This window comes from Beta vulgaris, chromosome 4 (genome assembly GCF_026745355.1).
Source record: "Beta vulgaris subsp. vulgaris cultivar EL10 chromosome 4, EL10.2, whole genome shotgun sequence".
NCBI lineage: Eukaryota > Viridiplantae > Streptophyta > Magnoliopsida > Caryophyllales > Amaranthaceae > Beta > Beta vulgaris.
The window spans coordinates 62815805-62827779 of NC_079205.1; the positions used below are offsets into that span (position 1 = coordinate 62815805).

General features: G+C 35.9%; 2 protein-coding genes across 3 annotated transcripts; one reads left to right on the forward strand and one right to left on the reverse strand.

The window, feature by feature from the left end:
• Positions 1-118: 118 nt before the first annotated feature.
• LOC125497096 (uncharacterized) lies at positions 119-5854 on the forward strand. 2 transcript variants are annotated; one of them, XM_048643742.1, is made up of 2 exons: positions 119-1373; positions 4136-5854. In XM_048643742.1, the coding sequence occupies exon 2, from the start codon at positions 4798-4800 to the stop codon at positions 5770-5772; it is 975 nt and encodes a 324-aa protein (XP_048499699.1). In that variant the 5' UTR covers positions 119-1373; positions 4136-4797; the 3' UTR covers positions 5773-5854. The 2 variants fall into 2 exon arrangements, with proteins under 2 accessions (XP_048499699.1, XP_048499700.1); XM_048643743.1 differs by lacking the exon at positions 119-1373 and adding an exon at positions 1382-2667.
• A 944-nt stretch (positions 5855-6798) lies between these two features.
• On the reverse strand, positions 6799-11975 carry LOC104898649 (hypothetical protein). The gene is made up of 5 exons (XM_048643744.2): positions 11819-11975; positions 9464-9866; positions 8740-9132; positions 8115-8532; positions 6799-7380 (listed from the first exon to the last, which is right to left on the reverse strand). The coding sequence occupies exons 3-5, from the start codon at positions 9122-9124 to the stop codon at positions 7185-7187; spliced, it is 999 nt and encodes a 332-aa protein (XP_048499701.2). The 5' UTR covers positions 9125-9132; positions 9464-9866; positions 11819-11975; the 3' UTR covers positions 6799-7184.

The following is an 11975-nucleotide window of genomic DNA, read 5'->3' on the forward strand; positions in this document are numbered from 1 at the left end:
GACGCTGTTACTTTAACTTTAAATCTGCGAATTTTTTTTAAGCTCTGTAGCTGTGGCCATGCCAAGCATGTGGCAACTGGTTCTCTCTTCTACCACATTCTTCTGTATTATACTATATTATCTTGATTGTTCATGCTTGATGAGAGAGCTGGTGCAGTGCCAAAGTCTACTAGCAAGAAAGCATACATCCGTTTTAGAAATTGCAGATTTTTGTTGCTGGTCAAATGCCCTAATTAACTTTGGTATGTATTTTTCGAAATCATCTTTTGCCATTGATTTTGCGCTTTGTACCTTAATGTATCTCAAGTTGCATTGTTTTCTATGTATCTGTGTCGAGGCTTTAGCTTGACATTATGTTCTGAAAGTACTCACTTGCTTCTTAAAGAACCATTTTTTTTAATCCCTAAAGGGAGCCAACATTTTCATCTATGGTTTGGTATATTGGTGTATTATCTATTTTGGTATTTCATCTGTTTGTATACAGTTGACTGAGGGTATCCATTTGCTTGCTTAAGCTTGGGTTAGCCATTGATAAGGGGACGAATGAGATCCATCTATTTGATACTAATTATCTGGTTTTTCAGCTGTCATAGGTTTTATGTTGGAAAAGATCCAATATCAGAAAAATCGCTTTGTTTTCTGTTTTTCAAACTGTTTGTGTCGGTTATGCATTAGCTGTTTATGGGTAGTTCACTTTATATTGATATATATAGGATTTTGATGATTCAACTACTGAAAACATTCTGAACCTTGTTGCTTCTTCTACATTCACTAGCATTCATATTTTGTGCCTTTTTATGCCTGCCATTTAAATGCTTGTTGCATGTTTATGCAATTACCGGCCTTAACTTAGTTTTCAACAGTGTTTCAGGCTATCAGTTGTGTCAGATTCATTTTCTTTATGGAAACAGCGCTCTGCTAGTCCTGACCGGTGGTGTAAGGGTCTGTTGACTGTTAATACATTGACATGTCGGACATTTCCAGCTTCAGAAATCACACTGTTCATTTTTTTGGTTATCAATTTGTCAACTTGTTTTCTACATATTTATATCTGGTGTGGCATATTCAAATTCAACTTGCAAGTCAACAATTACTACTGACTTAATTATGTATCTGATTCATTTATGTCTTTCCATTGTTAAGATAAAGGAAGAAATGCAGTGAACTCCTGAGGGAATATGTTTGATCCTATAAAAGTAAGAGAAAGGCTTTGGACTGGCTTGATTGTTTTCTCTCTGAACCTTGGGATAGCAGTTTGGAAGCATGTGAAAAGGTGATACAGCCTTTGAGCTTTGTATTTGTTGGACATGCGTGTGATGATAGAAGCAATAGCAAAATCCTACGGCGCTGTCAAGGTGGAATTCATTAAGCAGGTTAGGCAATCCATTTGCTTTGCCTTTGCATGTCTCTATGCTTTGATATCTTTCCTATGGATTAAATTATCTAATTGGTTGTCTATCTTTTCCTATCGTAAAAGAAGGCATATGTCTCAATGTGAATATTATAGCAGTGGCATCTTTTCAAACTTTCACACGGGAGAATTTTCTTGTCTAGGTCTCTCAATTACTTTAAGGATTTTCCTTCTTTTGTTGTTTACTAAGTTTGATGGTGTAAGCAACATTCCTGGTAAGCAAGGGGGATGCTGAGTTAAGGAAGGCACTCAAGTGAACTGACTCTTCACAACCTTTATGTTTTAAACAACATACAGTGTACAGAGTTTGATCTTTGTAACCATACACAATCAGACCAATATGGAATTATCTTCATGAAAGGACTGAGTGACTGAACCTTCTCCTTGCAAAACGCGCAAAGAAATCTTTGGGGCTGTTAGCTCTATGTTTTCATGTTGCATGAGCCCTTATTTCCGCTGGGTTGGAGTTTTGGTCGGGATTAATTTAATCCACTTTAAGCACACACCAGTTTCAGTCTTCTTGTAGTACAATTTAAGAACAATTTAATCGCAAGGAGCTAGGAATTTGATTGCATTGTTTATATCATGTATGGCTTTTCTGATATCTGAGTATCTGACTGCCCTGTGAGGCTGTGACTGATGGAAACACAATCTTCATAGTTTGTGACGTATAGTGTACCATGCTTATCAAGACAATCGTTCTAGTGTGGTGGTATACTTTTTGACCAATGACTAACACCTTGACCCTACTTTTCGTTAGAATGTATGGTCTTACAATATGGAAGTTTTAGCACACATGGAGGCTATGGAGCTACTAGAATTATTCAATTTTTGACTTGATTTTTGATGAAAGGAAGTTTAGGAGGTATGCGACCAAGGTGTGCTAGTTAAATTTTCCAAAACGAGGAAAAGAAATAAGACAGTTGTGAATGATTAGGTGCATTGTCCCTCAGATTGATTCTTCACTTTGCATTGTCATTTATCCCATGACATTACCTTAAGCAATCCTCTGTCGTTTAGGGTTACTGTATCCCTTCTCCTTCATACCCTTTTTCTGTGCTACACCTGTGACTTGTTATTATTTCCCTTTTCTCATTGCTTCATGTGTTTTCTGCACTTAACTTTTACCAAGTCTAGTAGTATAATGGATAAACACCGGGATTTGCACTAGAAGTTATGAAGCCGTGCAAATCAAAAGCTGTCTTTGTATTGGTGCCTCGTTAATGGTATTATATGCCCTCCAACTTGACATATTGGTTAGGACTTCTCCTGTTCAAGATCTTATCAGTCTGCATTTTTTCTTTCCTAAAATTACTATAAGTATACTTGTACAACCTTTTCTCGCCCTCCGAAAGGGAGTAAATTAATACTGTTCTTTACCATCTAGCTAATTAAGCAGCTTTGATACAAAATTGTTGGCCAATTTATCAGTGTCCATCACTCCATCCCTACATCTAAGGTTCCCTAACAGTGAAAACCTTTAGTTTAGCCTTGGAATTTATTTGTGTTCAGTGTGAAATTGTAAAAATATAACTTCTCCCTCAGACAAAGAGAAGTAAATAGAACTTGGGATATGCGAGTAGCTTCTACTATGAAATTTCCTAGTCTAGGGGCTATGTAGATCAACAATGTTGGATTTTGTTACTTCATGGAGTAAAAATGAGCAAAATTGAACATAGCTTGGGATGCGGTAATAGAGTATACAGATTTTGAGAAGGATCTGCATGTGGCAATGACATTAACGACGAGTGCTTCAGATCATTATAGGCACTATGCTATATTTTGTTGAATTAGGGTAATGGTTACATCTTTGTCGGCTTTTGAGTTATTTGGTCGTCGTCTTTTTTTCATCTACTCTCATTTTCAAGTTCAATAATCTCAATTACAAAATTGACCGCATAAAGATCCTAGCCAAGATTACTAGATAAGCATGAGTCAACATGAATGCATATGTTCGGTATCGAGGTTCTTAGTTCTTACCATTAGGCGAAGGAAGGGTCTCCAAATTTGGTTACCAACTGCTTGAAGAAACTTGTAACAAACTTGGAAGAAATGCTCTTTGCATATCTTGACTTTTTAAGACCTATATTGGCGTTGGGTTCTCATGAAAACGTGAACACTTTGTAGTACTCCTTTTGAACCAATATATCATTTTGTCTAAATTGTAATAACTTTTGTCCTAGTTGGGCCAATTTTCCAAAAGGATTACACTTTGAGGGAATCAGGATCATCGTGTTTTATCTTTAAATAAATAATGATTACATTTATATTGAAATGGATTACTATTACGGTGATTTCACGTTCTCATATAAGAAGATGAGAAGTTTTCTCATGTGAACTTTACTATATATATATACAGATATCTGGTATCAACTTAAAGAGCTTTCTTGTCTAACATTGTCTAACATATGTAAAAAAGGATCAGTTCTGGGAAGTTGAAGATAAACTATTCTGAGCATTGGATAGTCTAACTTGGGAAAAAAATTCTTGCTAGCCTTTTGATGTGAAATATGTCATGATTCCTTTAAAACTTTGTCAGTGACCTGTTCAGCTAGTGTAAAACTTTAAAACATATGTAAAAAATTCTTGCTAGCCTTTTGATCTTGGGAGAACATTGATTCCTTTAAAACTTTGTCAGTGACCTGTTCAGCTAGTGTTATTTGGCTGGTTTTGCGTCCATGTATAGTTTACTTATTTGGCTTCGCTTTTTTTTTTTTCTTACAGCTGAGAGCCCGAGACCAAAAATATCATGCTGAGAATAACCTTGCACCTGAGAATGGAGGCAAACATCTAAGAAAAGTTTAACCCATAAACTCGACCATGAGCTACCGCCTGTTGATATATCTCGATAATGATATTGTTAACCAAGTCGTGCTCGATATAATGATATGTTGTAGATGTGATAGCTATATTTGAGTTTTTCTTTTTGCAGATTATACAATAGGGTTTGTGTTCTTCCATTGTCTTTGATGGAGGAGTGAGGGTTATGGTGTAGCTGGTACATTGATTAATTAAGCACAATCAATGTAACTGATTGATCTATGTTGTTTATGTCCTCTTTCATCTACACATTATCTAATGGTTCCTACATTAAACCCTGAGAACGGAGAAGCTTGTGCATATTCTTATAATCCTATTACTTGCTCAATAAATATGTATAAAACGCTGTTGGAATTCCAATTACAGTTGCACTTCTCATGATTTGTTGGCCCTCTCCTGCACTTTGTTGCCAAAAATTAAAAGCAATGATGAATGATTTTATGCATATGATTTAACCTAATGTATCCTTAAAAGTCAAAGAAAATTAATCTAATGTTATATTTACGCTAATATTAAAACATCACTTGCATAGTTATTATTGTTGACTATGTATAGGTGAGGTAAAGATGAGAGAGAAAGTTAGAGAGAGAGGCTCTAGACTAAAGTCTTTGAAAATAAAAAAAAATAGAAAACCTAGCCCCTTGCATTTTCCCCAAATCGATTTCCAGAAATTCCTAGTCACCCAATTTGCGAAATCTTTGCTAAGATTAACCATCATCATCTCCATTATACCAGTGTTTGTAGGATGCAATGGAATCTATTTAACCAAGATTTTCATAATTCATACCAGAAGATTTCCTCAATTTGGGGTTATAAATTCTCAAAAGAAAATTTTGAGTTCTAAGAGAAAGAATTGTTCTCTATCTGATTTTCCCCATCTAAATTCTTCTTCAGTTCAGATTTCGCTCCATGTTATTGTTGATGGTATTAAAGAATTCTTTTTTCTTCCCTTCAAGTTTAAAGTGGGTTTCTTAGCTAGGGTTTTAAGGGTTTCGGGTTTTTCTGCGGTGGATGCTTGGATTGGGTTCTTCTATGCTTTTCGCAGCTCGCTGCTGCTCATCAATGGTGCTCGAGTGGGTGCTGGTGTTTTTCTCTCAAAAGATTTCGGGGTTTTGGTGAGTGTTCTTTCAGAACCCAAACTTCCCTTTTTTGGGGTCAAAGTGAGTGGGAAGTTGCAGTTACTTGTCTTCATTGTTATCTTACAATGGAAGCTTGAATTAGCTGCTATGGTATGGCATTATATAGTCCTATTGCTCTCTAGTACAAGTAATTATTTGTTTTATGCTATAATTATGTTATTCAATAACATTAGAAGCTTGTTCAAGACTTGTCAATTGTTAGGAAAAATATGCAGAAATTCATTATGTCTGCATTACAAGAACTTGTTATTTTCTAAAAACTCCGATTTAGGCTACCGAAGCTATTGGACTGGAATTTTTCACTCCATTCTAGGCCCTAGAAGCTATTGGAATGGAGAAAAATGGTTTTGTCATCATGTGCCAAAAGAGGGCCTTGACTATTTTGTTCATCAGAAAGTTTGAAAAGAAAAATGCAATGTCTTTTTGCAAGCTATTAGTTATGTTTCGATGAATATATATAGACTGTCTGCCATTCAAGATGTAATGCTATCATTTAAGATCTTATGGATGTTTGTTAATGTCAGAGATCTCAAATTTAGAAGTTTGTGTAAGATCTTTCGTTTGTTAAAAAAAATATATAGGATAGCCTTTCATCATGTTCCACTTTTTTTTGACAATTTGAACATGTTTTTTGATCCATAACAGAAGAGTGAATGAAGCATGAGATTATAAGAACATCGAAACATCAATGGGGGTGTTATATTATGTTGCTCCAAGTTCAGTAGGGAAGAAGATTCATACTTTGGTCAAATGCAACAAATTAATGTTATCAGACTTGACATTTTAAGCAGTGAAATTATCATAATTCCTATTTCACAAAAAATAATTTGAATTTGAGTTACCATATGCAAACAGCAATTGAAAAGCCAATGAAAAATTTGGAAATAAATTGGATTTATACTGTTTTGTCGTTGCAGAAACAGGAATTTGGAATGAAAACTGTTAGCAAATAACATGGAAGTACATCCCAATTAAACATCACATCCTACAAACAAATTTGAGTTGGTAGACAACACATTTTTAAGGGTCCGTTCGTTATCATTTTTTGTTTTCAGTTTGTAGTTTTTTTTTGAATAAAAATCAAAAACAGAAAAACCAAGAAAAATTGATTTTCACTTTTTAATTGTCAGTTTTCAAAATCATCATGTTCCCAATAAATTTGACTAATTGTTCATTATAGGACGTATCATATGACTTTGAAAATCAAAAAATCAAAAAATCAAAAAACAGAAAACCACATTAATACCGAACGAACCCTAAATATGCTATTGTTCATCTAAATTTCACTTTTGTAGACCTAGTACAAGCTTATAAGCTGAACACTAAACTACTAATCTAAACTAACTGAAACTTGTTTAAACCATAATAGGAGGCTTTGAGCTTATCAACAATCATTTGTCATAATCAACCCTTATATGACTTCTTGACTTTGAGCAGTCATCCATTGAACTTATATTAGCTTATTTGAAAATAAGACGAGGAGAACAAAACCTCAATCTCATCAAACGAATAATACAAGCCCAAAATCTATTTAGTTGAGTTGTTTTAAGCACAATGGATCGATGATACAAGCATTAAAAGGATCCCATAGCACGGTTTCCTTATAACTTTGTCTGCACAACATTGGATTGGAAATTGCGTCCATTGAAGCAATCTACACTAATACATTTCCCACCCACCCACCCTCTCCTATGAGTAGCTGATACCTGAGGAAACCAAAAGAATTTGATGCATCGATGCCTCGACCAAAAAGACTATGAAAAGCATTTCGATACAACTGTATTATATAAAGAAAGAAAACCGGTAAAGACTACTTATGCAGGAACAGCAGCTGGGGCTTGGTTCGTCTTAGCAAGCAATCTTGCCATGAATTCTGGATTTGCTTTAAGCCTTTGTTTGACATATGATGTTCGAGCCTCATCTACCAATTTATTAGCTTTACCAGCATCCTCAATGATATTAAGCAGGGTTCTCAGACAATCCTTTCTATTCTCTTCACGATCTTCAAACCTGAAAGCAAAACGTCTTATGAAACATTTTCCCAGCGGGTCAAGAAGCCGTATAAAAGATTGGATATCATCTGATTCAAAAACAAGTATCAGATTTCCTTCTCAAAAGGAAAGTGCAGCAGGTATAAAGCACTAAGCAGTAGCCAAAAAAGGAGCCTTTAACCACAGGCAATAAAAGACGCATAAGCATTAAGCAGCGAATCTAAATGAACAGTCATCCAAAATTTAATTTACCACATAACTCATAGAAAATGTAACTTCTACAAGCAATGACATTTCAAAAAAAATCAATCAAATTTCCGATGCTAGTATCTAAGTCAGGTATCCATACTTCTCCACAAAACCTATAGTGTTAAAAGATTTGCAACAAAATTAGTTGTCCATCCAAGAAAAGTCGTAGTGACAAATAACAAAACCCTCTTATAGTGTTTGAAGAACTAAACCAATACCATTATACTTAAAATATACATCAAATACTCCCTTAACGTGCATTTCCATAGAATCAAGGAGTACATACTATATTCAATATTGTCCTCCGTGCTTGATTTCACTTCATTTGCCTAAAATGAGTTCATCATATGCAGCCAATGATTTCCAGAACAAAAAAGAAATTCATTTAATTTTGGAAAAAGCACAAAATGTAAAATAAGCAAGCTGTAGCTGTTGTATGACCACATTTTCTGTGATAATTGCAAGCAAAAAAATCCATAAACTGCAAAGATATCTCAAGCTTACCTCTCACTTATAATTGTTAGCTCATCTTTTCCAGGATGATACCGTTTCCCCACTATTTCTCTTAATCGGCGGAACTGATATTTCGAGAGTCCAAGATCCTTGACTGTCACAGATAATTTCACCTTCCTGTTTTTAGGATGCCACGCATCACCTCCTGGTGCAAATACCACCCGCGATTGCCATCTGAGAACTGGACCCACACCAGGTGGATCATCAGACTTGTTTTTCTTCACAAGATCGGTCACCTCATCCGACTTTGGAGATACCTCTTCTTTTTCCACCTTCTTCACATACTCAGCCACAATCTGATCCTCAAACTCCTTGAAATGCTGATATGCTTCTTCTGGCTCAAGTTCCTCTCTCTCACATTTATCTCCTAATTCATCAAACTTTGCTTTGACCTTCTTCTTCATGTCATCTGAAACAGTCCGTTACTTAACACTTAGCAAGAAGCTCCACACTTTCAACTTTTCAAGCATTGAAAACACATTATAATCATTCTCTCTTTTACAATACTCAGACCATTAAACATTGCAATACAAGAGAATCAGCTAATCAGTGAAAAGTGAACTAGATCAAAGGCAGATAGTGAAACTTGTAAAACATGAAAAATTAATGAATGTACCTGGCAGGAGCTTATCCCAGTCGCGCATATCCTCCAAAATCTCCTCACACTCCCTCATATCCCTTGCATATCCTTTCTCCGTTGCTTCCTGAACAATTTCACCCACTTTGTCATCCATGTTAAAGTATTCATCCTCCATCATCCTCTTGACAACTATATCCTTGGCACTGTACAAGTCAGTAATATCATCATCCGTTTTATGACCTTCCTCAAAATCTGACTCGAATTCTTCACCACCAACATCATCCAATGGGGCGAAACGGAGTTCTTCCGTCAACTCATCATCGGTTTCTTCATGCTTCCCCACTAACCTCCTCGACAGTATCGCCTCAAGAACTGAAGGAAGTACCTCCTCATCACCCTCAAAGTACTTCTCTATCCTCATTTTCAGCTCTAGATTCAAACAACACTACACAATCAGCTACATTTATATTACAAATAAAAAATCAAGGCAAACATCCAAACATGATTCTCTACCATCTATTTCGATCCAATTTTCATCACAATACAAACCACAAATGTAATGTAACTTCTAATACCTCAACCCCCACAAAAATTTCGCAGCAAATGTAGCATTGATTCATATCATTACAAACCCATAAATTATTCACACATAATAAACTTCTTAGGAAAATAAGATTAGGATAAACAATGATATATCACAATACCCATTCATCAAAAGAACCCAATAAAATTAAAGCCAAAAGAAATGATTTTTGATTACCTTTATTGCTGACATCTTCAACATCATTTGTGGATCTTTGATTTCAGGCTGCGCTAAAGTGGCTTCAGATGGAGGAGGTTTAGGGTTTTGGTCAGGAGAATCATTTTCAGAGGAGAAAAACCTGAATGAATAGGAATTTGAAATCTGGGATAATACATTGTGTGGTGATGGATTTCGTATGGAAGAAATTGAAGGAGATGGTAAGAAATTGCGAGAGAAGAGTGGAACATTTCTCAGAAGTGCTCTTCTCATGGCTTCTTTTGTTCAGTCTTTTTTCCGTCTTACTCTCTACCTTGGCTTTCAGGGTTTAGGCTTCTAGTTGGTGGCACCAATGTTGTCAGGATCGCGATCCCACTTTGGATCGTGATGAGCTAGCAGGATCGAATCGTAGGATCGTAATATCCTATGAAATTTGAAAAATTAAGTCAATTTTAGCTAATCTACTTATACATTCCTCATACATGGAGTAAAATGATGCTAAAAACTTATCATTTATCGATAATAGTTGATATTGCATAATAAAAAGATCCAAACATACAACAACAATTGATAGTAAAAAAACAAATACTTCCTCCGTTTCAAAATAGATGGGACATTGTCTATTTATGGGTGTTTCAAAATAGATGATACATTGTTTTTTTTTTCCTTATTTAGTAACTTTTGCCTTACAATTTTACCATTTTACCCTTACTAACTTGTGTTATGTACATTAATCTACTTCTAATAATCTGATTAATCCTAACCTAAAACTAACGATTCCCACCATTTTTTATGACCCACCCACCCCTTTCTCATAGCCACCACCCATCTCTCTCTCTCTCCTCAACTCAACCCACCCCTCTCTCTTAGCCACCACCCTTCTCTCTCCTCTCTGAGACCACCACCGTCACTACTAACCCGACACTACCACCAACTCGACACCAGATGCGACCCAACGCCACCACTACCACCTCGATACCACCACGCCACCAGATGCAACCGAACACAACTAGGCCCTTCTCTCACCTGAAGAGTGATTGTATTCAACCAGAGCATGTATTTTCCGCCATTTATGTCCACCATTTTCGCATGTATTCAACCAGAGCATTGTTTTCTTCGCACACTGCTCTCTGCTCACTCACCATTTAGATTTATTAGGATGAGAGAGAAAATTGAGTGGAATTTCAGAAAGATGATGTATTTTTTCTGGGTTTTGATCAGAAATTTTGATGGAATTTTTAGGGTTTTTTGTGGATTTTGATTTGGGAGTTTTGTGTTGGAACTTGGAAGTAATTGTAATTGTAAAGTGGAGACTGGAGTGGAGAGCAAAGAACCCGCCACACGTACAATCTCTCTTTAGCAAAGAACCCCACCTAGGGCGGTATTTCGGGTGGTGGTGGTTGTTTTTGAGTTTTTCGGTAGTGGTGGTGGTGACGGTGGTGGAGGTGTTGTGTGGATGGCCGGTGGGCGAGTTTGGGGAAGGGTGGTTTTCCGGTGGGCAGGTAGGGAGGGTGGTTTCCGGTGGGCAGGTTTGGGGAGAGGTTTTCCAGTGGTGGCGGTGGTGGTCCCCAATTTTTTCGGCAGCAATTCAAGTGGTCCCCAATTTTTTCTTTCTCCCTCCTTTTCACATGGGACCACTAGAATTAATTATACTACCTAAACATACTTATGAAATTTTGCCTAGGAGTCCGTTTTAATCACAATGTCCCATCTATTTTGAAACGGAGGAAGTATTGAAAATGTTAATAATACAAACCAACAATATAAAGACTTTCTTAATAAAAGTTGATACAAATTAGAATACAAATATGTTGATAAAAATCAGTCCTACTTCCAAATGCATTTTTTCTCTTTTTTTTCCAGATGAAGTTGACATGATCTATCTTCTAAGTTCTAACCGCACAGGAAATTAAAAAAATGAAAACTAATTAGAACAATGAAGAATAACACTAATTGAAATAGAGAAACGAAGAAAAAACAAAATGAAAAACAGAGTAGAAGGAAAACAAAAACGAAAATGAATTATAGCAATGAAACATTGAAACTAATAATGTACAATACTACTGTAATACAGTCAGTAGCACACATCACATGGCTTTAATTTCATAATTTTGCAAAATTCATAGCATATAATTTCAGTGGCAAAATCGCCAGAAGCATGGCAATTCATAGCATATAATTTCAATGGCAAAAACAAAAATGGCAAACAATAATCGAATTAAATCAAGCACAGAGCGAAAATTAGCTTCGAATAGTCGAATTACTATATACAACAAGCAGTCAAGCACAGAGCAAAAATAACTTCGAATTAAATCAGCTTAAAACAAATTAACACCATGAAATTAGAAAACAAATTAGAAAGAGAAATAAGCTTACCACAAATTAGAGATTTAGCTGAATTTGCAGAGTAGAAAGAGAAAATGGGAGGAAGAGGAAGAGAATTTAGGGATTTCGCATGTTTTGGGCTGTTAAATGAATGTTTGGGCAGAATGACTTAGGGATTTCGCATTTGGGCTGCCGTGCTCAACTTCTA